The following is a 26043-nucleotide window of genomic DNA, read 5'->3' on the forward strand; positions in this document are numbered from 1 at the left end:
GAGCAACTTGCTTGCACTTGTGGAGTGGAGAACAGTGAGTGCTCCTGTAACATGCAAGCTTCTTGCCTGCACATTGTCGCAATTAATAAAACCTCCTGCCTAGCTCTATGCTTCCTTTCCACCTCTCTCGCAATGCTCCAGTACTACTGTTCACTCTGCACTCCATACATGCACGCAAGAGTGCTCTTCTACAACTGCAGCAGGTTGACTACACCTGAGGTATAGGAATAAAGTAAAACTCTCACTACAACAAATTATCTCCATAAATTTTAAATATTTTTATTTCATTATTGGAAATAAAATATTTTACATAGTCCTAGGAGTCTCTCACTATAAAAGCAGTCCTTGTAATGCTCACAAAGGGGAGTGATGACAAATTAAATAACGGCAACACTGGACTTAAACAATATTTAAAGCATAACATGCTAAACCATTGGACCCCTTTGCTCATTTTTATTATAATTATTTTGGAGTGATGTTAATCCAAATCAACACCTGGAACAACCTAAAAGTATATTCTTCTTTGCCCCCCAATTTTTTTAAAAAAATTACGGTGGAACTAAATGCTGAACACTTTTTATATACACATTTTTTCCAACGAAAGCAAAATAACACAGTTTCAAAATGTAGAGCTTCAACATCCCAGTCTTTTTTTCCCATCATTTATTACTTTGGTTCTTCTAGCAAGTTCTTGCTCTTCCAAAGCTGAAACTAGGTTGTTGCACTCTACTCTGTGCAGTTACACACTCATGTAAGTACAAGGAAAACATTGTCTTGCAGCCTGTTGGTCCGATCTTGTAAACAAAGCTAACAATGCTGCAAGAAATGCCTTAATAATGATACTTTAAATATTAAAATGTCAGGTTCTTACTTGAAGAACAATTAAGTTGGATGCCTCACTCTCTTCAACATGCTTCAAAATAAGTGAGAGAAAATGTCCATTAAAAAAAAAAAAGATAATAGTCCAACATAAAAAAGACAATGGCAGCCAAATCAATAGGATGTCCACTTTCTCCTAAGTTCACTACCATTGTGGATCTTGCTAGCCTAGGTTTGACATAATAAAACAGCCGGTCCTGATAACACAATGCAGGATTGGGTGTGTACTTTGGTTTTAGTGTTATGTATATTATATATTATATATGTATTTATATATATATATAAGATGTCCACAAATTATTCATCACAAGTCTAATATACAGCACATAATCTCGAACAGATTTTTCAAATGTCACATTCACTGCTCCTTTGCGTTAGCAATCCCTATCTTTCCCAATGCCTGCCAAGAATTTTAACTCTTGCAGAGGTATTTTTTTTAAAGTGAAAAATTTTCATTATGTAACTATCATATATATATATATATCTAAATAAAACCAGAATTTACAATGTTTGGATTGTGGTTTTATGAGATGTAATAAAAACCTACAGCTGTCAAAACTTCCTTTTTTTAAAACAACACTTCCAACCTTGCCATTGCACCATCATTTGAAGGAAGTATATTTTATCACAGTGAAAAATTTAACCACTTAACTAAACAAAGTGGTCTACACATCTTGGAGCTCTTCAAAATATGCTGTAGAGACCAGCAAAGAGGGAAGAAGTGGGCAAATTCTTTGAAGTAAAATATGCAGTGTATCAAGCCAATGGATATATTTAAAAAACAGAATGGACATTGACTGCTAGTGTGCTTGGACTCTTCAAAAATTTAGCATAAAATCAATTCTCTCTCACTGGTGTGTAAACATATTCCTGCAGCTGCTCTCGCATGCAAATCCAAGTTTCTTAGTCATATGGGCAAAACAGTAACATATGCCGACAATCAATTGCTCAATTTTCAATACCTGATAAATTATTCAAAATATTATGGCATTTTACACTGTCTTCTATTCCAAGAGTTCAGTACACGTAAGTAATGATACCCATGATTAGGAATCTACATAATAAATATGGCAACACTACCAATCTGATCAAATTTCAACTAGATTCTTTCCCATATCCTTAATCATAGTGAACTACACTATTTCATTCTTGAATTCAGCTCCTTAACATAAAGAAATACAATTGGGTGAAAGGGTAATCACAGAAAAAGTGTCATCTGTTTAGTCACTGCAACTCAAATCGTGAAACAGAACAGTATCTCGCATCCACTTCAGCACAGATAACGCTCCATTGGATGGACTCGAGTGATCGTGCAGATAATTTTGAATAAACTCCTTTCCATCCGCCAGGACAAGAAGCCGTGTAGTTCGCGTGTGGGTACACCAAACCATTTCGAAAACAGAAAAACTAGAATTTCATTCTAGACAGCACATTGTCTGTCCTTGGTAGGACATTGTCCATGTCAGCATCTCCTAGATTTTGAACGAAGGGGGGAAAATGCAATTTTTAAAAAAACATATCACAAGCTGTACACCACCACCAATTTGTTTGAACTACTGAGCCAAAACGTTTGCCAGGTCCTCTACTCGGCTTTACATATCCACAATGTTGAAGGTGACTTCTTAGTTTATTTATAATCCAGTGTCCCCTATTAATATCAGACTTGTGTTGGTAACAGAAATGTTTTTTGTTTTTTTTCCCCTCATGTTAATCTGCAACTCCCACTCTGTGAGGCATAGTCACACAGACACTAACCTGATTTTCCAACTTTAATTTTCACTTCCATTTCATGGTGCACATGCACAAACACACTCATACGTTTTTTTCTTATCCATATATATAGAACTTCTTTCTTCAATGACTTGATTAACACTCAAAAATGTTTTTCCTACATACATTCTCACTCACTCACACTGTCTCAGAAGGAACGTTATGTACGCATACATTAACATATATGTATGTAACACTTCACAACACTCATGTCATCTTGGCCGGCATGGGGTTGGCTGCATACTGGTCTACTACAGAGTCCGTAGGGTTGAGGATGCTGTCGTGGGAGTTTGAGTGTGAAGTGGCACGAAGAAGGGTCACTGCTTCCCGCTCTGGGCTGCATTGAACTACTGCTAGTCATTTACGCCGACTCTTTCTTTTAAAGAAGAAACAGCACCTGTGAAGGAAGCAAATGTGCACATGTAAGTATAAACAGAGATTTGGAAAGACAATACAATGTGAGGAAAGCAGGGTTAATATCACAAGAATCCTAAATATCCTAGTATCTATGCCGCTTTATAATTCCTTGGTACCCATTACAGTCCAACCACGATTTTATGCTTCCACATTTCCCATATGTGCATGCTTATGGGTTGCAATTTCCCTCATCCCTGCTTACAAACTTGCCACAAACATTCATACATTCAACCATAGCAGCTGAAACCAACAGCCACCACGAAAATAAGCATCCTTCCGAGCCACTTGTTTTTTATTCATATTAACATGCAAGCATGTGCTCACGGTTGGAGCCAGTGATTAATTAACCCATTCAGTTCCATCACAGTTGATATTTGGATTTCTAGAGCACCACACAATGCTATGTCCACTTTTGCAACACCTATTGGAATTCAACTTGGGAGTGCTTGCACCAAATGCAAGAGTGGTAAACATTTAAACATTTGATTGGACACTTGAAGACATGTACGTCCGCAGGATTTTTTCCAGGGAGGGGCAAGGAAGGTATTTTTTTCCAGGGGGGGGGGGAAACGAAGGCATTTTTTTTCCAGGGGGGACAAACGAAGGCAAATTTTCCCCCAAAATAGTGTTGTTCCCTAAAAAACATTGCTTAAATTTGAATTTATGGTGTTCATGCAATAATTAACACATATTATTGTGGCTAAAATGAAATTATATGTGTGAAATACATATTTTTTGGTTGACTTTCATTTTCCAGGGGGGGGCCACAGCCCCCCCTTGCCCCCCCTTCCGGACGCCCATACTTGAAGAGCCTGCAATAACAGCTTGATACTGCTGTTTGAATTAGTTACCTCCTTTTGGAGACATATGACACCAGAGCCACAGTTTATGGCTATGCTAGGAATGAACACAAACATACACAGACAAATATCTAAACAGGGGTTGATGTGGTAAAGCCACTTTAGAAAAACAATGTGATACATATTGTAGGCTGAATATTTTTTAACAATCACTAATTAAAAACAACAAATTATCTTACTTTGTTTCATCTTCCCCATCTGCAATGTGTGTCCTGGAATGACCTGCATCTTCGAATCCCAGATCACCATTTGTTAGAGTAGTTACCTGTGAATAAAGAAAGAAGAAAAACTTTAGCACCTAAGAAAACATTTATTTGCGCTCCTTTTTCTTTACACATCACGTTAAGCCTATAGGAAGTAAAAATAGATTAATGTAAATCATGTTCGTAAGATTAGCAAGCAAAACATCTACGTGTTAGCTACGATACTAGACATGTTGTGCAAAACACTGAAATAATGTATTTTGCAAAAATTCCAATTCTAAGCAATAAATCTTTTTACAAAGCACTAAGAAAGAGCGTACGAGTTTCTGGCAATCAGATATGCAGAATGGATATTATATAGATCTTTCATTTGGAATTCTCTCACACCCTGTTATCTGTGTTATGTATGAACAAGGAAGAAGAGAAACAAATCTTTCAACACAATGGACTGGCTACATAAGCTTCCTTCCTAGCAATGCCCATTGTCTTAAAAATAGGGAGCACCAACTTTTTGGGGATTTACTCCCCTTTAATGACCGGGCAGTAATAATTCCATCCCTCATAATAAATTTATCAATACAGAATGTCCTTTACACCTGATATACACAGAGGTAAAACTCAAGAAAAAACATGGAAAATTGATGCAGCTTACAGGTAAATGGATGGACTGACATCACTACAATGCTATTACATAAAAAATTCAGGTTTTTTGATTTACAGGTGTCAGGTCAATTTTTGGTCTCCATTTTAAACGACCATGGTTGCATATGAAATTCTGGGAAAATAGAGTTTGGAATTCCTTCTACGGCATTTGACTGTGATGTCATACACATATTGTCTAGGGATTAATCTATGTAAAATTACACATCTTACACACAGAACCTCACCCTCTTACTTAATTTAATGTACCTAATGTGGTGACAAACTGGTTTTGACTTAGAAAAAGAAACAGCATATTTAGACATTTAGGAGGTCTGTCAAGAAGAAACCACACTTTTGAAACAGCATGCCACTGTATTGATAATAATCACTATTCTGCTACTGGTGCTGGATAGTGGGATTCTTTACAAGTAATATTTCGTCTGACACCTCACTCTATGCTGTTGAATTTCCAGTCTGCAAACATTCAAGTGACGTAGTATCTCATGTTTGTAGCGATTTTCCGAGGCCCTGAAGCATAAGCAAATAAAACATTGATGCTGCAGCATGACAAAGACATAACTGTTGTAGCCCAACCCTCAGACTGTCCTGATTTGGCAACTGCAAACCGCTTCTTTCTGTTTCCAAGGATGAAATCCAACCTGAAAGGATGCTGTTTCTAACTATGGAAGAAAGTCTGTTAAAAAAACCTGCAGGATATTCCACAAAATGCATTTCAACTGTGAAATAAATGCTGGGAGTGGTGTATTAACAGTGTAGAGAACTAATTTGAAAGGGATGAATCTGATTAAGCTGTTTAACAAGTAAATACCATAGTTTTGAAAGAAGTTTGGTTTCTTCTTGACCAACCTCGTATTCCACAAAATGAAAATGCATGCATTATACTTTTATAATTATTACAAAATAGCAAAATGGCAGGATCTTGCACTAAGTTACAAGCTATTTATAAAAACATTGGACTAATGAAACCACAGACAATTTTAGCAATATGCGTATATTAGCATGGCAATTAATATATCTTCCCCTACTTTCATAAGAAAAACCTAAGGAGTGGTGAATGCATTTGAATTTCCTTCACCCCCCCCCCCCTTTAGGCTAATCATGACAATGATGATTCAATGGCACACTCACCCAGAGGCAGCTCCAAGCACTTTTAAAAGCACCTTTTTAATGGGGGGCCTAAAGAACAACAAAATTGCAGGGAGACAGCCTTTCAAATTTACTAGTTTCTAACACAAGTAATGCAAGGAAATGTGCATTGCCAAAAATTGAGTCGAATGACTTTCCACTGCTAGTTAATTCAACATACATTAATCTGACTTCATTATACACTCCTGCCAAATTCATTCTGCCTGCCTTCCATTACAAGTATTATTCCAGTAACTATTCCTAGAAGTAGAAAATTAAATCTAAAATTCTCATATTCCTAGCAGCAGAAAATTAAATATAAATTCTCACACACACGCAGCTAGGGTGTTGCTGTACCACACTGACAAACTTTCAAAGCACATATAAGACACATACGGCAAACACGTTTTCTTCATAATATCTTGCTCGTTAAGGCTTAATTTTGACAACCACAAATGTGTGATGCATGGCTGCATACATACAGGATAGAAATTTCCTTTTTTCTGGGGCCTGTAGCATTGAAACAAGGCCTTAATGAGCAAAACATTATGAGAAAAGCTGTTTGTCTTGATGTTCGCTACGTGCTATGAAAGTTTGTGTGTGTGTGATAACTATATACCACGAACAACTTACATTCTGGTACCACTTATACACACACCAACAGAAAGCAGTTCATTGAAAACTATTTTTACTGCCCAGCCTGAACTAAAAGCTATGAAAAAAAGCTATACAGACTTAATACATCTGACTACAGTTAATTAAATAAAATTGGCATCCACCTTTCTCCCACCATCAAATGCATTCGTCAATGCCTGGTCATTGTAGTGTATACCAGTGACATAGTGTACTTCATGCATGTAGGCTGGAGCTATTCGAGGCTGACTATTTCTATTAACCTCACTGTCTACAAAATCTCCCTGCAATTAAGATGTTCCACATGTACTAATTAATTGTTTTTATAATTAAGGCCTCCACTACTGGAAAAGTACTCTATCTACCTAGTGCTACATAAACATTTTATAAAATTCAATGGGAACAGATTGTGAAGTGCCCCTTTGGTTACCACAGAGCACTTACTCATGCCTTGGAAAATGAAGTATTTCACTTTCACAACTGCCATTGTGTAAATACAATATTGGACCAAGAGTCAGTTTTAGACACATTTGTCACGAGCCGGCATTCAATGCTAAATCAGCAAACACCAGTCAAGTCCCCGGTGACGAGAGGTCGTCGGGAAAGTCAGAAGTTAGTGGCCGAGAGAGTAGGAAGCTAGTGGCCTAAGTGGTGCAACTCGTGGAGTGTGTCCATGCAAAGGTTGGGCAGTGCCCAAAGTACACACAGTCAACAGACCACACAGCACAGACGCGACCAGGCCGACGAACCAGATCAGTTACAGTGATGACACTAGTAATTTAAGTATCAGTGTTTTTCTAGTTCAAACCCAGTTCAGGCGTGTTCACCCCCTTACCTGTTTGACCTGCGCATAATAAATAGGTGAAGGACAAAGGAGCATTAATTATTTTGCCTCCTCATATATATAATCAGAAGTTGGGGGCCTGCAGAGTTGCCAGGTCCCAATCGAAGAAGCAGCGGTGCGTAGAACGAAAAACATTGTTTCGTCACCAAGCTCGTCGAAAACTGTGAGTGGATGGGGTGGGTGGGATGGAGGGCAGGAGGGATGGGATGGCTTGGGAGGGAGGGTGGGGTGAGGTGGGGACGTTACAGGGTGGCCTTGTTCAGGAACCTCAGTCTCTTTCGTCTCTCACCGAAGATGCTACTAAGTTAGCAAAAATTTTGAATTTTTCCACTGTCCGGTGAGTTTCCTTTCTCCTCCTTTGATTTTTATTGAGCCCTTTTGGCCTTCCTTGCTTTTATCCTATTTATATATATATATACACACACACAACCTCCCACAGCCAAGCAGTTTAAGCTGGCGAACGGCCTAAATGTAACATATGCATACCAGAGGCTACAACATTGCCCTTCTTAATGCAATCAGTGCTTTCTATTTTACTTAACAGTAATTTGGACTGAGAGTATGAGGGTTGCACTCTATGAGCTAATTATTACACAGAAAGGAAAAGTTGCATTTTTTGGAACCAAAGTCTCTATTTCCTATTCAATATCCAATCCTGCAAGCATTGCTGCCAAATTAGAAGAATTGTGACAAAGATTTCTGGCACAGAAATACCACAATGTGTTTACTCAGTCCATGTTGGTAGGAGGAAAGGTGCAAACAACACTGTAGGGTCCAAGAGGCATTTGTAGTGTACATGATCGTAGAGATTAGAATACTGCATGGGACCACTTTCGCTTACTCATAATCGTTCGAGTCTCCCCCCCCCCCCCTCCCTGAGTGTCATTCGCTTGTGACATCATGGTGGGCAAGGAGGATGTCATCAATGCCTTGGCTCACCAGAAAGCTAGTCTGAGGCTCTAGTTAATCTTAAGTACAATTCTAATGTGAGTAATCCCTATTTTTTTATTGTGGTGAGGAGATTTATCTAGTAACATGCGTATAATTCTGGCAGTTATGAAAATTTATAATACATGTAAAGTTAATTTCAATTTTATTTTGTTGTTAGGGGGTGTGCACCTCTCTTGCATGCAATGTAGCATGTAGAAAATAGTGTGGGAGGGATGGCAACACTTTAAATCTGCCCCTGGGTTGGACTCCCCATTTTATTTTACTCGATTTTAGGTTCCTTAGTCTCAGCCTTTGAAAAATGTACAGGTAATGTTTTCCATAAAGGTTGAGCAAAAGAGAAATTATTTAGCACCTTCTTCAAAATTACTATAACTTCAGGAAACTAATGTTATATGCATATCAAGAGTCAATATGCAACAACTGTGTTCCACTTTTCCAAACATCAAGTTTGACAGAAAAAAAAAACTACACAAAGTTTATTTTTCACACACACACGCACCACCTACACAAATTATTAAAGACTGGGTACGAACTATTATGGTAAAGCCTAAGAGGAACTTGTACAAAGCAAAACAAGGATGATAGGAATGGTAAATTGACAAAATCGTTACAAATATTTTACACCCATGATGAAATCAAATTTTGGGTCAAAAGAAGCTTCCACTTTCCTGTTTTGTACACAATCAATATGGAGAGTATTAGTATAGTATCACATTGCTATTCTGTTGAAGTCTTTAGCACAGTAGAGTTATTTAGCATAACTAAATACATTAAATGGTATAAAATACTGCCACATAATATAGTTCATATGAAACGCAATTGCTGGGAGAAAAAAGTACACTGCATCACCAGTAACTACTGTAATGATTTGGTCAATACAAGTATGACAGAGGCTTGTCACAAGAATAAGAGATTTTCAAATTTGCGCAGCGTTTTCTTTTGAATGGGGGATGGCCCTCCATGGAAAAATCTATGGAAGCTCCATCTTTTATTAATTTTTCTACTTTTAATCAGTTTGATGTGTGCAAATATGATGTATTTAAGGTAACATATCTTGCGATATTAAAATCTTAGTGCTTACAACTATATTTTCCCCGAATACACTACACACATGGGCAGTGGCGGCAATTAGGGGGGGGGGAGAGGGGCAGATGCCCCCCAATTTTTTGCCACATATGTCCCCATTCTATGCTAAACCTTATGTACCAAGGGAAAGTAAATTGCTCTTGCCCCCTAGTTTTGGAACCCAATCCCCGCCACTGCTCATGGGCATTGGGAAGGAGAAGAGGTCAAAATGGTCAGTCTAGGCAGATGAAAATAAATGTCATGAAATCAAAATTAAAGTTCTTCTAAAAGGTGACTAAAATCGTGTGACAATAATAAAAAAGAGGATAAAGTGCAAATCAAAGGTAAAAATATGTAGTGTGTGGTACAAAACTTGCTACAACGGAAATTTATCCCTTGAACAAAAAACTATCATCACTATCTGAACATGTTTTCCATTCAAATAAGAAAGAAGAAAAATCAGAAATAATGTTGCTAGAAAATGTCTGGCAGATTTGAAACGGTTTGGGCAAAGAAAATACTACCATATTTCAACACACACATTACTTGGATGAAGATTTTTCCACCTGAAAACATGAAAAATTGACAAAGAAGTGCTTGCAATACCCGACAACAATAAACCTGTTAACTATCAGATGTAAGAAGGTAAATATACAATTCCACATAAGAAATACTCAAAGAAAAATTATTAGTTCTCAAAACAAGAAAAATAAAACAGCTACTACAATGAAGGAAAGATAGATATTCCAGACCCTTCAGATGTGTAATTCACAGAGACATGAAAGAAAGGAGAAAAAAATTACAATCATGCAAAAAAAAAAAACTAAAAAAAATATAAGCACAGAACAGCCTTAGAAGTAAGAGAGAAAGCAATTGGTGAAAAAAAAAAGCAGAGAGCATTAAAAAAAATAAACACCTGCAACCAGACACCAACCAGAAAGATCTGTGCAGAAGCATGTAAGGGGCTAGTCTCACCTGAACTGAGCCATGTTGGTCAGCTGGAGTGAGGTTTTCACCTAACATGTTGCTGGGCTGCTTCGGAGTTTCAGACCATGCTGGTGTCCCCTTCCCTTCTCCCTGTTGTAAGGTCAAGCAAAATTTTTCATGAGAGCATTTTCGGAAAATGACAACTGAACCGTTCTAATGCATCCTCCATGTTTTTGGTACTACACTACGACAGTGAAAAATTTAACAAAAAAAATTGTTTGTGTTTCACAATACACACACTGGCCTCACCACAGCATCTTACACCTGGCTTCAGAACACTCAAAATCACAAACCTTTCTGCAGTTTAGAATGCTGAATAGAAGTAGAACCAAAATAAAAGTGATATTTTATTCAATTTGTTGTGTAATTCCACAAAATTCCCAAGTAGATGAAATCCACATATCTCTATGAGGGGAAAGGGATCATAAAAATCATTGCTTCTACTTCAAATTGCAATTGATCTATTTTCTATAATGCTTTGAAGAAGAAATTTCGGGAATTATCCTTCATGAAAGTTTTAAATATAAACTAAATCATAATGACAGAATTTCTAGGCATTAAGATTTGAAATGGAATAAGAACTGAGTTGATACACACATACGTACCAGCCTCAACAGCACTGAGAAAACCCAAATTGTGTTCATACAGCAGTACTATCTTGAACAATATAATTAAATGCAATAGTTTATAATTGTGTGCCTTTAGATGTCAAAGGAGCACTTGATGTATAATTTTCCAATAAAAAGTTAATAAGCATTGCAAAAATTTACCCTAATTTCTATAAATAAAAGTTGCAAGTTAAACAAAGACAAAGAAAAAAACTGAATGCAGCAGAAATATTAATCTCATGACATGAATAAAACTTACAGCTTTTCATTATGATCACTTTTCTTTTAAAAAAAGGATCACTATCTTTTTCACTCATGAACTCACAAAACAGCAATAACTTAAGCATAGGTTAGGAGGTCACTGAGAAAAGGAAATTTCGTTTTCTGTGTGGTGCAGTTTGAAATTAGGAATTCTTACTTCCACTCAAAAATCACAGTGATACAAGGTTGATAATGTGTTTGACAGTTATGTCAGAGACTTGGATTCGATTCTCCAGTGGGTCATTTACAAGAAATTTCCATCACTGGCTGTGGGGCATAAAGGTATCCAGCACCTGGTGCTGATTCCACCACCTCACATACAGTCAAAACAGAATGCATGGAGCCTTATCCCCATATCCTTCATCGTATGGTGCAATGCACATGTACACTCCATAGTTGGTCGGGTGTAAACCATTAACATATCAAAAACAAATTGAACAACCCTAACATTGTGCCACTGCACTCCCCTCCAAGTGTATAGTTACTGCTAAAAAATGACAATACTAGTTCAATCTAAGAAGAGATTATATGATTGTAAGTTTCCAATAAGATGAACATGAATACTGGGAACAATGTTTAAAAGAAGAAAAATATTGTCATTGTGCGAGTGTATTACATGAAGTAATATTTATTTCAGCTACTCTATCTATTCTATAACACTGCTACTTTCACTAAAATTATTTTTATATGCAATGAAACTGGTCAGTCTAAGTCTCCAATACTAGCAGGAGTCATTCATCAGTGCAAAAAGGACAATATAATTACAATGCTTTAGTGCGATTTCAACAGCTAGCAATTGTGCAAGAAAAATAAAATCATGTCCTAGTTCTCATCGAAGTATCCAGCACTTACACACCGGCAATATGTAAAAGGGACCTATTTTATTTTTAAAACAACCGCTAGCTTTTTTTTCTTTCTAGTCCAAAACACTACCAAATTCTTACAGCTTAGCACTAGATACTAGCAAAGCCACTATATGTAAGGTGTTTCAATTACAAGGTCTTTAGTTACTATTAGGATTTCTAATCTGAGATTAGGAGTTGCACATATATAAATGACATGGCTAACCTCCAAAACCAACACACTGTCATCTTCCTCGTATTCAACTTCGCTCTATTCCATGAAGCACAAAATAATAATAATATCATTGTTAATCTGTAGAATTTGCACACAAAGAAAAGAAACTTGCCACCACAAAAGTAACATTTCAGGGGAAGAAAAAAGTTTAACTAGTTTGTTTTATCAACATGCAGTCTTAGATACACTTCATCCACTGTTTTTACTGATCTACTAATTTGATTCACTACGTTCGGAGAGAGCATCTGTGCTTGTTACTCCAAATAACAGAAGTATATTCCCACTGTTCATAGACTTACACATTCACACAAAACCTACTGTTGATGATAGGAATACAAAGTTTCCGACTACCTGTATCAGCAAGACTTTTTAAAAATTAACCGTTGTTCTAAATCCAGGAAAATCAGCAGAGCCTGACCATTTACTTTCCATTAAAAATTCCTTTCCTAATTCCCATTCGACCTATCAATAGAAATTCCCTGACTTTTCCAGTTGGTTTCAAATTAATTTCCAAATAAACAGTGTATTTTAGAAGTGTTTGAAAATAACAAGTTACATGTAATTCAGTTCCAAGAAACGGTTACTTATTTCAAGTAATGGAAACTGTAACTTAGGATAGCATGTATGAAATTAACACTCACTTTACGTAAATTTCAACTGCAATGAACGAAATAATTGTTTTCTAGATATAAGTTTAGGTTTCACTTTCAGGTTTATTATATAATTTATTGAAAATTAGTGACAATCTGCTTGCAGTGTGTTCTGTAAGTTGCATCTTTCCAAAGTTTGATTTTTAAGTAGAAATAGGAGATAACTTCTCCAGTCGCAAGAAAAAGCTGTATTCTTCAGTATTAATTTGTTGCATATGAACAGGTCTTAGGAAATAAGTATTAAAATACACAGAAAAAAATCCAGAATTTCCAGATCAATGGGAACCCAGTCTACAGGGGCTATCCACGAGTAAACAAAAGCAAAATTGTATGACACAATCGCTTGTGGAACTTTAGTATAACAACTTCCAGTTTGGTCTACATGTTACCGTAGGTGGGAAGTTCAAATGCATACTTGTGACTTTCTCCCTCCTTTTGTGTCAGATAAAATTACTTAATGACTATACTAAACGCAACTCCAACTGGCGGCTGGGAAACAGCAAATCAGCGATCAGTTGAATTTTCTCCGACTAAGATCAGGCATTTTCGAGTCACAAGGTACAGAGCGTTGTTCGCGGGACAAAAAAAATGAGCACTGGGTTCACCACATGTTCCAAACGTATTGTAAAGGGAGAAAGAGTTTTTTCGGTCAACACCAGAAATCAGTGGGTTCAACTGCACAAATGGTTCTGCACGTTGAAGTTTCCGGAAGGACCACCCACAGGTTGGAATGCAGGCGGACACACCGTCATATAAAGGCAACTGGCAAAAGCAGAAGTATGCTTGGGAACGTTGCTTCGGGAGAGCGATGTGATCCCTTCAGGTTTTACTTCGCAACTGAGTTTGTTGACACCTATCGGACCACATGCCGCCGAAAATGATTGGGGGACAGGACATGCCAGAAACAGCCATCAAGGTCAACCGCCAGTTGGAGTTGCGTTCAGTATAGGAGAATACAAAGTACAGTAGTGTGTTTTCCAGATCCGTAGGATGAGCAACTAAGTACTAATACGGGATCATTTCAAAATGACACCCGTTTATTACCCGCAGTTGCATATGGTCATATTTATACACATTTAATTGAAAGTACTGGTGTCTACACAAGGCAGGTTCTTATAGCACACAAATCATTGTATGCCTATAATTATGTTTTAAATCAGGACAGAAAATTTTCGGTATGGAAAAATATTAAAAATATCCTGACTCTCTAAGAATCTCGAATTCTACACACTAGTTCCCCCTCAAATGATTTGTTTTTGTATTTACGGAATAAAAACTGGTAATTTCAAGGAATTCCAGACACTTGTGGTGCACAAAACATCAAGTATAACAATTTTTAAACAGTATCATTTGGAATTTCTCAACTGTTCGACTAAGGACACCCATGCCCAGGCTGGGATTCAAACCCAGGGCCCCATAGCATTCTCTACCACGGAGGTGGGCTCTATATGACATACGGTTTTAGAAGTGATATTGGGCAGGGCTACGCAGAGACTGTTCGTGCTGACCAGCTTAAGATAGTAGTGCAACGGTGTACAGTTAGAAAACTGCGGTGCACAAGTTGAAAGCCTTCTTCTGTATTTTTCTTGGCTGCATGAAGTTTTCATAAATCTCGCCACTTTAAGGTTCACCATAAGATGGAGCAACACATTTTGAACCTGACTGTCCAAGTCTCCTACAGCAGAGTTATCGTTTCGAAGAAACACTGCGAAACAACATGTCTCAACACACGCAGACAATTTTCATTTTCCTTGTCTCATTTTTTTTTCCGTTGCAACCGTGTTGACAAAACTGACTTGTATCTTCGGAAAACAATGGGTGTTAAATGTGTCTCAATATACACAATGACCCATTGTCATGGGCATTCTCGAACATTGCAAGTCAGAGTCATTTTGAGTTCTCATATGCTGCAGTGATATGATATTATAATCCTGTGTAGAAATATTCACTATATTATTTCACTGTGCTCATATTTACTGTGTATGCATTATAAAAAAATAGTTGCATATTGGACACAACGGATTGTTAGTGTTTCCCTTCCACTAGCAGTTAGTTTGGCAATAGTACTGGCTGAACTCATGTTCCTTCTAAAAGCGTACACAGTATAGATTATAGATAAATTGATTATTGATATGTGCATATTTCCCAAAATAAGTTCCAACAACTTAACAGTAGCAGAGATCAGTGACATGGCTTTATCGTATACACCATATTTCTATGTACAATATAGACAAAGTAGTTTACAGCCACCATCTGAATTAACCGCAAATTTAGTAAATAAAAAAAAAATCAATACGTCAGTACAAATTCAATATATAAAATGGCATTCCAGTGTTCAAATTTGTTTTCAAAACACTTTCACTTATTGCAAAAGATGTATATTGCCTGCTACTTGGATTTTCCCTATGGTGTAGTGGTAATGTTGTTCCTTGCAACCAAGGAGTCAAAGGTTCAATTCCTGGTGGAGACACATTCCCCAGTGCTTTGGTTCCCACTTTAAACTATAGGTCCAATGCCGATTAGCCTATCCGACCATAAAATGGATTTAGAAGCAAAGTTTCGGCATGGAAAATGTTACACGTCATGTTTATTCATCAACTATATGAAATGCACAGATTATAAAGTTCATATTCCTTTGCAATGTTGTCTATGCTTTCATCCAGGACTGAGCTGCAGAAATAACGAGGGTTCCTAGAAATTTGGGCAACTTGCAGGATATGTAAGTTTATTTTCAAAATATCTAATTTTTCAGATTTTGGTTTGACAAAGTACTTACACAAACATGACCAAAGTCCATAGTGAAAGGGTTGACAGAGCTTGGGGAGATCTTACCACAATAGCAGAAAGCACCGCATGACCAGAAACCGAAGGTCTAAACTATGCAATAGCTCCCAAACACAAGCCAGGACTTGAATACACAATTCCTTGATATCAAACCAAACATATAAAACAGGATATGGAAGTTCATGCAGCACTGGATAAAGCTAAGCATTCAAGAGATCACATTAGCAAATTGGAAGCAAGAGCACTCAACCTACGAGAAAGGATCATATCAAAATACATACTAGAGGCAAACAAAACAGGACACCAGCCAGACCCTCCAGTCTAATTAGAAATTGAAGAAATAACTTGTTGGGATAAACCATCTTGCCAAAGACAGAAAAATCTGCACACATCCCGAATTATCATATATTACCTACATAAGGTACATCTTGAAGCTTCTTTGGCGAAGAATGTGTTACCAACCACACATATTCTCAAATATATTGTCACGTACAGTACCTGAAGATAGAGGTGAGATTAGCTATTGAAAGTGAGGACTCTTCAGATCTCATCTAGTCGACAGTCAGATAAATATATTCATCTCCATTAGTTAATACGATTGGCTTCACATCAAACAGCTAGCTGTGTAAATAATGGAATAAATACCCCCCAACATTTTCATCGTATAGGGGATCTAATTCTTAGTGACTTAATATGTTTTAGAATTCTGTAAGTCAGTTGTGTTAGACCTCAAAGCAAAGATGAAAACAGGCTTCTGAAGAATAATACACTTAACATATTATACGACCAGACATATGAGAACCACAGAATATCAAGTAAGTTAACCTTTCAGTAACAGAATATCCACGAAATGTTTTACAAACAGAAATATATCCCACATCATACATAGATGTCACTATATGAACACATGGAGAGAAAATTATAAGCCTCTGCACAACACATTGAGTAATACCAATGAGATTTGTTTGATGCCCCAGTGGAATAGTGTGCAAACATATAAACTGCCTAACATTTAAAGGCTAGCTATCACTACTCAAACCTGATATCATCATCACAGTTAATTTAAAACTGCAGTAACTTTACAAAGCCTTCTTTTGAATTAAACTTCAGCAAATTGACACACTAACGAATCGTTCAGGCTTCTTACATAATATAAGCTATACATTTGAAAGCTATTCTAAGGCCGAAAAAGCTACATCCTGTTCTCCATGGATCTGGAAACTATAGTTGGCAAGGATCTACACTTAAAATAAAGGGAAAATTAGCCATCAATTCAGAACAGACAGAAACAAGACATATGCCAGAATCTGGACATCCTTTAAAGGTAATGATACAGATAGGCAAAACATCACCATGCATGTGAAGATTCTAAATGTCAAACTAAGCAAAGAAGAATTATGCTTCAAGACACAGACTTCCAAGCACTGATTTCTCAAGTGAAGGGGGAGGGGGACTGGCAAACAAAAGAAGTAAAAAGAAGTGATGTGGCACATTACTGTTGTAGAAGATTAGGTGCTCTCATGATTGATTGATTTAGTTTATTTTACTTCGCGTCTAGTGCCTCTTGGCTAATTTGCAAAGATGGGGATGAGTGATGAAATGATGAAATTGATGAATGGACATTCACAAACAACCAAGCCCGACCGGGATTCGAACCCGGGACCCTTGGCGTCGCAGCACGATGTGCTAACCACTCGGCCACAGGGTCGGGCCAGGTGCTCTCATGAACTTGTGTAAAATCTTTAAGGTACTGGCCAAACATTCAACTAAGACTGCATGATTTAATTACTCATTTGAGGGTAGAATTAACTATTCTGATAGGAATTAATACAAAAAGCTACTTTTTATCAACATAGAACATTACTTTCATTACTAAATGGACACTAAAACAATCCCTTATCCATTTTAACCATGTAAATTTGTGCACATTTTTACAGAAATGAAACTAGTCTCAATGACATGAAAGGAACATCAATTACAGAGTCTTAATAATATGGATGACCTACTTACTTGAATAATTATATTTTTCTATGTTTATATGTGGCATATTCTTTGCCAAAAATTAAATACATACACTCCTTAACATATTCGCATACCCATTATTACACTACCAATTGACATAAATTTATGTAGATACTGACAATCATTTCATTCCAACAGAACTAGTTATCTTCAACCAGATTTTCATGTGTACATCAGTACAGTAAAGAGTGAACTAATATATATTGCAGAACTTACAGTTCTGATGATATACAGAGATCCAATTAAACATGTCACTGTCAGCTAAGTGATCTAAATAATAGGAAGAACATCTTATCCCATGTTTATAACTACTTTAACCGACTAATTCTTGTACCAAGCAAGTACTTTGATATGTTTTATGGAACTAGTCATAAATTATAAATAACTTATAAAACTGTGGTGAAGTAATAATCCTAAATAAATACTGGATCAGTAAATTATTAGCAAATTAATTGATGAATTTATTGACACATCAGATAATAGTCACTATCAACTAATTGTGACACATTCTAATATCCTAGCCACTACAGGAGACTTACTCCAATAAGTAAAACCACTTTTGTTTCTCTCTGATGGAATTATAGTGTAACCAGGACAATGGATGAAATCATATGCGATTAAAAATGAATAGGTTTTGAGAGAAGCTATACAGGAAGAATTTGTAGTGTTCCAGTCTATTACACCAGCAGCTAACATCTTCCTGATACTTCCGTAGTCTATAGAAGAACTAAAGCCTACCACAAAGAGATCCTTGAAATTTCTCACACAGAGAACACCAAGAATCTCATACGATGCATGAGCAACTATTGCAGCTGACAAGCAGCATCACTATACATAACGCCAAACAAAGTTTTCTTCACATAACATACAGTCATCATGCACCGGACTTAAAATATACAGGATGTTGCCCTTACAACATGGTTAAACTTTCACGGCATGTCAGAGGTAATCAAGGCACTCAAGTTGTCTTAATAATGTTTTGTCAAGGTTTCATTTTGATACTGCAAACCCTTTAAAAGCAGCATTTCAGAAATTATTACAATTGTCTGTGTTACCAGACATAAAAGCAATGTTACTTCTGTGATATGCACAACTATAAAAAGTAGAAGTTATATCACATATGCGTATATGTGGCTCTTCTGCCACATATAGGTAATCGTGGCGATTGATCCTGGGAACTTCAGGGGCAAGATCGAAAGTTGGCCACTTTATGCACTCTGCCACTGTGCAGGTATATCTAAATCAAATTTTAAAAAAATAGCCCTTTCATCCTGTAAGGAACCATTCAGTACAGATTCAGGGCTGCCACTGACACTATAATGCCAGCAGAGATTGCAAGATGAAATCACTAGCATTAAGCCTTTCCCCCAATTCACGTACACTCCTGTTCATCTAAAGTGGCACATTCTTCAACTGTTTATGTGAACAGGAGTGCATTCATTTATATTTAATGCTTTGGCAGTAAATATAGACACAGTATTTGTGTTTTCGTTACACAATTTGTCTGAAGCAGAGCAGGCCCACTGCAATGCTTAAGTGGTTCAGATTCCACTTTAAACTCTAGGTTCAGTCTCGATTAGCATCTGCCAGTGCATAAAGTGGACTTAAAATAAGCTCTCAAACACTGCTTGAATGAAAAATTAATGCCAGTGGCAACCATGAATCTGTGTTACATGGTTCCATAGATGACAGATAAGAAATTGTAGTTTTTTAAAGGCCTCTACAAGCAAAACATTTGCTTGAATGCCGTGAAAATCTGTTGGTGTTACACGGCAACATTCTGCATAATTTGTTATTGCGGGAACAAATGTTACCTGAGTACTAGTAACCTCACACATTGAGCATGCACACAATGATGTAAGCACTAATCCATAAACAGTTTATATGAGAATTGAATCAAACAGGAATTATTGGAGAAAAATGATCCAAAACATGCTGCTAAGGTAGAAAATCTCCAATTCACTTACCCTATTTGCAGTCGGATGCCTATCTCTACTGGGGGAAACCACAATTTCATGTCCTGTTTGAAGAGATCCAACAGGTGTGGACTGCAAAAAGAGGAAACGGTAAAGTGTCATCCCTCTTCATCACTATTTATCTAAGGGAGTTCTCACACACAAGAATACCTTCACAACAAACAAGATGTTTACACTAGCGGAGCTACCTTAGGGGTACTTAGTCACCACATTATTTGTCAATTTCAATTCAGTCGCCATAATGATTTCTCTGAAACTGGACATTGGGGAAAGTCTTGCATGCAGCTAAAATGTTATTTACTAGTAACAATTTACTTGTTTCTCCCTGTACATTTGGGATATGTGCCCATAAGTGCAAGTACCCTTAAAATGACTCTTGGTACTTTGGACAACTGGGAAATTTGGAAAATTTTTACCCCATAAACAACTTGGGATGAATTGTGTGAAAACAACTGCTTAATAACCAGGTAACATGTAAACCAGAGTAATCAAGGAATACATAAAGAAATTACAAATTACTGCACGAAGTTTTTCCTAGGCAGTTCTCAAAATTAGCTGCACGCAGTGGACTTCCAGGCAGCATGTAGCATGTGATAGGACTGAGAGTGGCCGAAGAGATAGTTGTTGGCAGATTTAACCCTGCTAGATGGGTTTCAACAACATCATGCGAAAAATCAAACAATATTAGTGCAAATAGTGTTAGTAAGTCCCAATAACAATGCTAGAAAATACGTATTTGTTTTTCCTTAATTTACTTAAACTCTTCTGGAATTTTGACTTGAGTGTCATGCACTGTATACACTCATTAAGTTTAACTTGAAAATAATACATAGCAATGAATACAATTTATAGTACAAGGTTTTATTTTTAAAACCCATTATCCAGGTACTCTGTATGTAATGGCATTCTGGCTATTACAGGAGCAAAGAGATCCGGAAGAAAAGTTATGGATTTAAAGCATATGTCACATGTGAACCTGAGCTATCACTTAATGATATTCATACATAATACAATTAGCCATCTCTACATATCTATCTACTTCAATTCCATACTTCATTACTAGCTTAATTAATACATTAGCAAAGAGCAAGTTCAGCAATCAAAAATTATTAAAAGCTTTAGTTGGCTACTTATGGAGTCATACATTTTAATGTGCACAAACCTTGTCCGATTTTGTCTTTCCAATATGTGATGGGGGAGCATTGCGCAAACTTCGAAGGATGTGAAAATTTGGTGGCTACGCAAAAAAATGCAGCATGCAAATAAACATGCACAGAAAATATTAGAAACTGTTTGTATTGGTCACATAATGACCACTGAATGCAAACTTTGCATTCTTTACAAAAAGAGAACTGAAAATTTACACCATAAGAAAAATATTCCACTGACAGTGCAAATATGAGAGGGGATTTCTTGGTTCAATTAGGAAGAAAAATGAAGATTCCTTGTCAGAACTATTTAAAGGCCACACACACACACACAATGTATTAACAGCTATTGAGCACCAGTATTAAACTCCCTGTAAAAAAAGAAGTTGCAAATTAAAATAGACTATGATGGTTATTTTGTGTCACACTTGACAATCATTGGTCTAACATAATGAATCAGAAATACGGCTTAGTAACAAATTAAGGGGAGAAAAATTATTGTAAATCAGAAAGTGAACCTAATGTCAAGTGGTTAACTTAACCAATCTCTACAATGTTCTCAAACTATGATTATAAATAATAGGAATGGGACAAATCAATGGTACTCAATCAGTATCAGCACGTAAAGTCATAACAATAACATTTAGATATATTTTTAGCAATGCGATGTATCTACAGGGTGGCTTCTCTAGGATCATGATAAAATTCAAGTATAATTCCCAGTTTTCAAGGTGAACTCTTCAAAAATTCAAAGCCAAAAACACTTGTATTTAAAATATTCAATTTAAGGTGCAGAGTTTACATTTGCCATTTCACATACTCAGATTTGAAATACATCTATAAACACAAGTATCAAACGTTACAGGATAAACTAATTTACAAAAAAAAAAATGTTAATTGTATAAGAATTTCGAACTCAAATTTACCTAATGAATTTCAAGATAGCTTAGTTTGCAATAATTTTCAGTTGGTTAGATAGATTGTTCTGCAAAGAACACTAACAAAGTGCAATTTATCACGTCTATGGAGAAAAATTCACGCAGAATTCCCAGAGCCAATAATTCACGCATAAATCCCAGAATTCAAGGAATTCCTGGTGGGTAGCCACCCTGATCTACATTTATTTACTGTTTTTAATTTAGTGCAAATTATGCACTTTGTGAGGTTAATGAACGACTTATGTTCCTCAAGGAATATCTGTTACCAGTATTGGTATCAGCAAAAATTTCATATCGGTCCACCCCATGGTAAAAATTTAATTTATTGGCATTTCAATGCAAATATGTATCTCTGCCCCTGGACCCCTTGTAGTCAACAATTCCAATTCTTCATTTCTTGTCTTGTCAAGCAAATTATTTGACATCCATTCAAAATTTTAATGGTAGTGGGAAATAACCACATTTGCAAATAATTTTTACCATAATTCTCCACTGTACTTATACATAAAGTTTGTCCCTGGACTTCAAATCAAAGAGAACTGCAAAGAACAAGTATATAATCCAGCAGGTTTAACAAAAGTTGTATCAACAGTACACATAGAAATATTTTTGCCATGTACTGAAACTTCTTTAGTGGAAAACTGAGTAATAAAAAATTCTTAAGTGTACCACCCCAACAGTTGCAATTTTGGGAACTTTACTTTTCTTACCATTTCTTTGGTGAAAAATCAGTCTAATGATATGATATTACATTGACACATCTTTAATTAAATATACTCTGAATTAGAAATATACAAAATTTCTTGCATTTTATAAGCCTATAAAACATTTTATGTAGGTGTTTATCAAACTCACATTTCATATATTTTACATCATACAACCTCTTAATATAACTAGACCTATACCTATTTATCATTGATGTGAAAAATCTATAAACTTTACTACATTCTTTGTAAATTTTGATAACAGAAAATCTGGGGGTATTGTTATTAATTAACACATTAATTCTTTTCAATAAATTTTAAAAATAAAAACATTATCTGACAGCATGTAAATACAGTATTAACCACACAGATTATATTTGCTTAATGTAACATTGGGTACGTATTTCTAATTTATTATGAAGGGTGTGCTAACAAATATATTTTATTTAGATTATGACCACCTAATAAATAGGGGGAAAGGGAGTAATAAAACACATGATGTGCTAATTCCTGAAAGATATTCCAGGCTATCCTTGTTCTGCTTTGTTCCATTATAAGAAAGTGAAAGACAATATTACTTAATGTACGTACCGGAGTTCTCCCGGTCCAGTCAAATACTCCATCGTCTACATAGCCTTTGTTTTGGAAACTGTCTCTAAAAAGCTTCTTGAGGTATGCATAATCTGGAGTTTCGAAAAAGTCCAGTTTCCTGACGTACCTCAAATACGCAGCAAATTCTGTTGGAACAGAACAAAGGAAAGTATTAGTAGAAAATCTAAAAAAAAACTACCCTGATACTTATGTGTACTATAACTACAACAATATCATGAATGTATGATTTGTTCAAAATGCACAATATTAAAAATTTATAATCTCGCTACATATTCAATGTACTATTTCACAAAGATTGTATCATGCGAAAATTTGATGGTCACATTATTCATTGTATTTTGACAAATTCGTACAGTCAATTCTATCTGCAGTAAAACCAGGGTTCCACTTTTCTAATCAATTATTTATGGCAACATACAATGCCTCGAAAGATGATAAACAGTTGGATTGTCATATTTACTTACTACACAGAATAGAATAAAATAAAATCTCCATTTTTGTGCAAAAAAAGTAAAAGTAAAATCCCCAATTCGACATTCAAGCAAGTTTGCACTACGAGGGTCACTATTTATATTTTGAGCCTAACAATGAAAAAACAGGAATTTGGCATTGAAAACTGCTTTATTGTTTTTCGAAGTATTCTCCTTTATGGTCAATACACTTTTGCATTCGTTCGAACCATTTGTCAAAGCAGTTTTTCCAATCTTCTTGAGACACCTCCATAATATGGTTTTTGAACGCATCAACGGCGTCTTCCGCCGACGAAAATCGTTGTCCACGCAATTTATTCTTGACATTCGGGAACAAGAAGAAGTCATTGGGTGCCAAATCAGGACTGTACGGCATATGACCCATCAATTCGATTTTTTGACTCTTCATAAAGTCGGTTGTTAGACAAGATGTGTGACAGCTGGCATTGTCTTGATGAAGAATGATTCGACGGCGTTTGTTTGTTTTCCGTATTTGACCGAAGACCTCTGGCAAACAAATTGTTGTGTACCATTCAAGAGTTGACCGTTCTACGTTCCTCTAAAGACACGGTTGCCACATGACCAGTTTTCCCGAAAAAAACAGGCGACCATTTGTTTTGATGTGCTTCGAGCGCGAACAACTTTTGTTGGATTGGGTTCATCTTGAAACACCCATACAGTCGACTGCTGTTTACGTTCCGGCTCATATGCATATATCCATGATTCGTCACCTGTTACAATCTTATATACGTCTTTTGAAGCACCACGATTGTATTTATTGAGCATTTGTTTGCACTAATTGACGCGAGCGTCTTTTTGAGTTTTTGTCAAATTGTGTGGGATCCAACGAGAACATATCTTTCTCACAGCTAAATGATCATGTAATATTTTATATATGCTGGTGGAACTAATGCCTATGGTTGCCTCAATCTCTCAGTATGTCACATGACGATCTTGCAGTATTAGGTTTTGCACAGCATCAATGTTTTCTTGAAAAACAACTGATTTTGGACGACCTTCGCGAATCTCGTCGGTGAGGGAATGGCAGCCACGATTAAATTCGTTATACCAGCGTTTCACAGTGGCAAAGAATGGGGCTTCATCGCCAAATGTGGAAGTAAGTTGATCGATGCACTCTTGTCTTGATAATCCACGTCGAAAATCGTAAAAAATCATCGCACGAAAATGTTCACGAGTTAATTCCATTTTATTGTTGTCGTGCAATCTCCAAGGCAACATAAACAACACAAATGAAGCTATTGACAAAACATTTGAAGTACGTTATGGTCAATAATGCCAGACGATTCCGTGCAAACGTCAAATCGCGCCTAACTTCAATCAGTGTTGCCAAGTTTCAAAATATAAATAGTGACCCTCGTAAAATGGAGATTCAATTTTATGCTATGTTGTGTGGTTTATATGGCAACCCAAATCTACAGTATCTTCTGGAGTATCCCTAGTTAACATAAATACCGTTATGAATTTTAAAAATGGTTCATTCTTTTCAATCTGAATACAACAAAATACTATTATACTCCTTTACAGGATTTTATGCTTTCACCGTGCATAATCAGGGTTATACTATAATTTAGTTAAAGCATGATTCATATATAATAATACAAATAATAAAATGGAACCTTGATTACGTTTCTCATGGGACTGGAAAAAATGTGTGTGATAATACATATACAAACACTTACTGTGATGTATTTGTAGTTGTGGCACATATATTCATTACATACTTTTTATCTATAATACATATATTTATATAAAAAAATAATCCTTGCAGTTCATTGTGTTGTTAGTAGATTTCTGTCACTAGTTTTCTTCAGCATGTCAACATGTGGACTTGCTCTTATATAAGAGATTAATCCTTGGCCCGAATCTTGCATGTAGGATTAAGTTCATAAGCAAGTTAAGGTGTGAAATTGCTGCTTAAAGAAGGACTGATGTACAGGGTAAGTAAAAGTAAAAAAAAAGTAAAGTGCTCCCCTGTGCAATGCACCATGCATGTAGGGGGTGTGGAGTTAGGGCCCCATACTTTCTTGATCACAGCCGAAGGTGGGGGTGATGGAATAATCCCCAGAGTTTCCTCCAGGTACCCACTTTACGCAACACTGGGTGGGTGCCGGAGCTGCTTGAACAGGTCGAAAAAATCAGTTCTCTCTCCCCCTCCAGGGATCAAACCCATTTGTCTCGCATGGTAGTCAGACACCCTAACAACTGAGGGCAAGCAAAATAACAAACAGAAAAAACAAAAGGAAAACTTGCAAAGATTCGATATGTGAATGACATGTTGAAGTGAGCAAGTTCTTGCTATAAATGGTACAGTACGTCCATGTGTACAAAGTGATACTAAAATAATAAAAGTAAGTGTAATAATGTTGTGAAGGCAA

The 26043-nt window shown here is 36.4% G+C and overlaps 1 protein-coding gene across 2 annotated transcripts in view; it reads right to left on the bottom strand.

Moving 5' to 3' along the window:
- Window positions 1–260: 260 nt before the first annotated feature.
- Window positions 261–26043, bottom strand: part of gish (casein kinase I gish) — a 139422-nt gene continuing 113639 nt past the window's right edge. Inside the window, exons 8-12 of one of the 2 annotated variants that reach the window (XM_083118476.1) lie at window positions 23157–23302; window positions 19767–19847; window positions 10386–10487; window positions 4106–4191; window positions 261–3046 (exon numbers count right to left, since the gene is read on the bottom strand). In XM_083118476.1, coding sequence (XP_082974602.1) covers window positions 3007–3046; window positions 4106–4191; window positions 10386–10487; window positions 19767–19847; window positions 23157–23302 — 455 coding nt within the window. In that variant the 3' untranslated portion in view covers window positions 261–3006. The remainder of the gene's footprint in view (window positions 3047–4105; window positions 4192–10385; window positions 10488–19766; window positions 19848–23156; window positions 23303–26043) is intronic. The other variant, XM_083118477.1, reaches the window with a different exon arrangement.

This window comes from Lepisma saccharinum, chromosome 3 (genome assembly GCF_977018435.1).
Source record: "Lepisma saccharinum chromosome 3, izLepSacc3.1, whole genome shotgun sequence".
NCBI classification, from domain to species: domain Eukaryota; kingdom Metazoa; phylum Arthropoda; class Insecta; order Zygentoma; family Lepismatidae; genus Lepisma; species Lepisma saccharinum.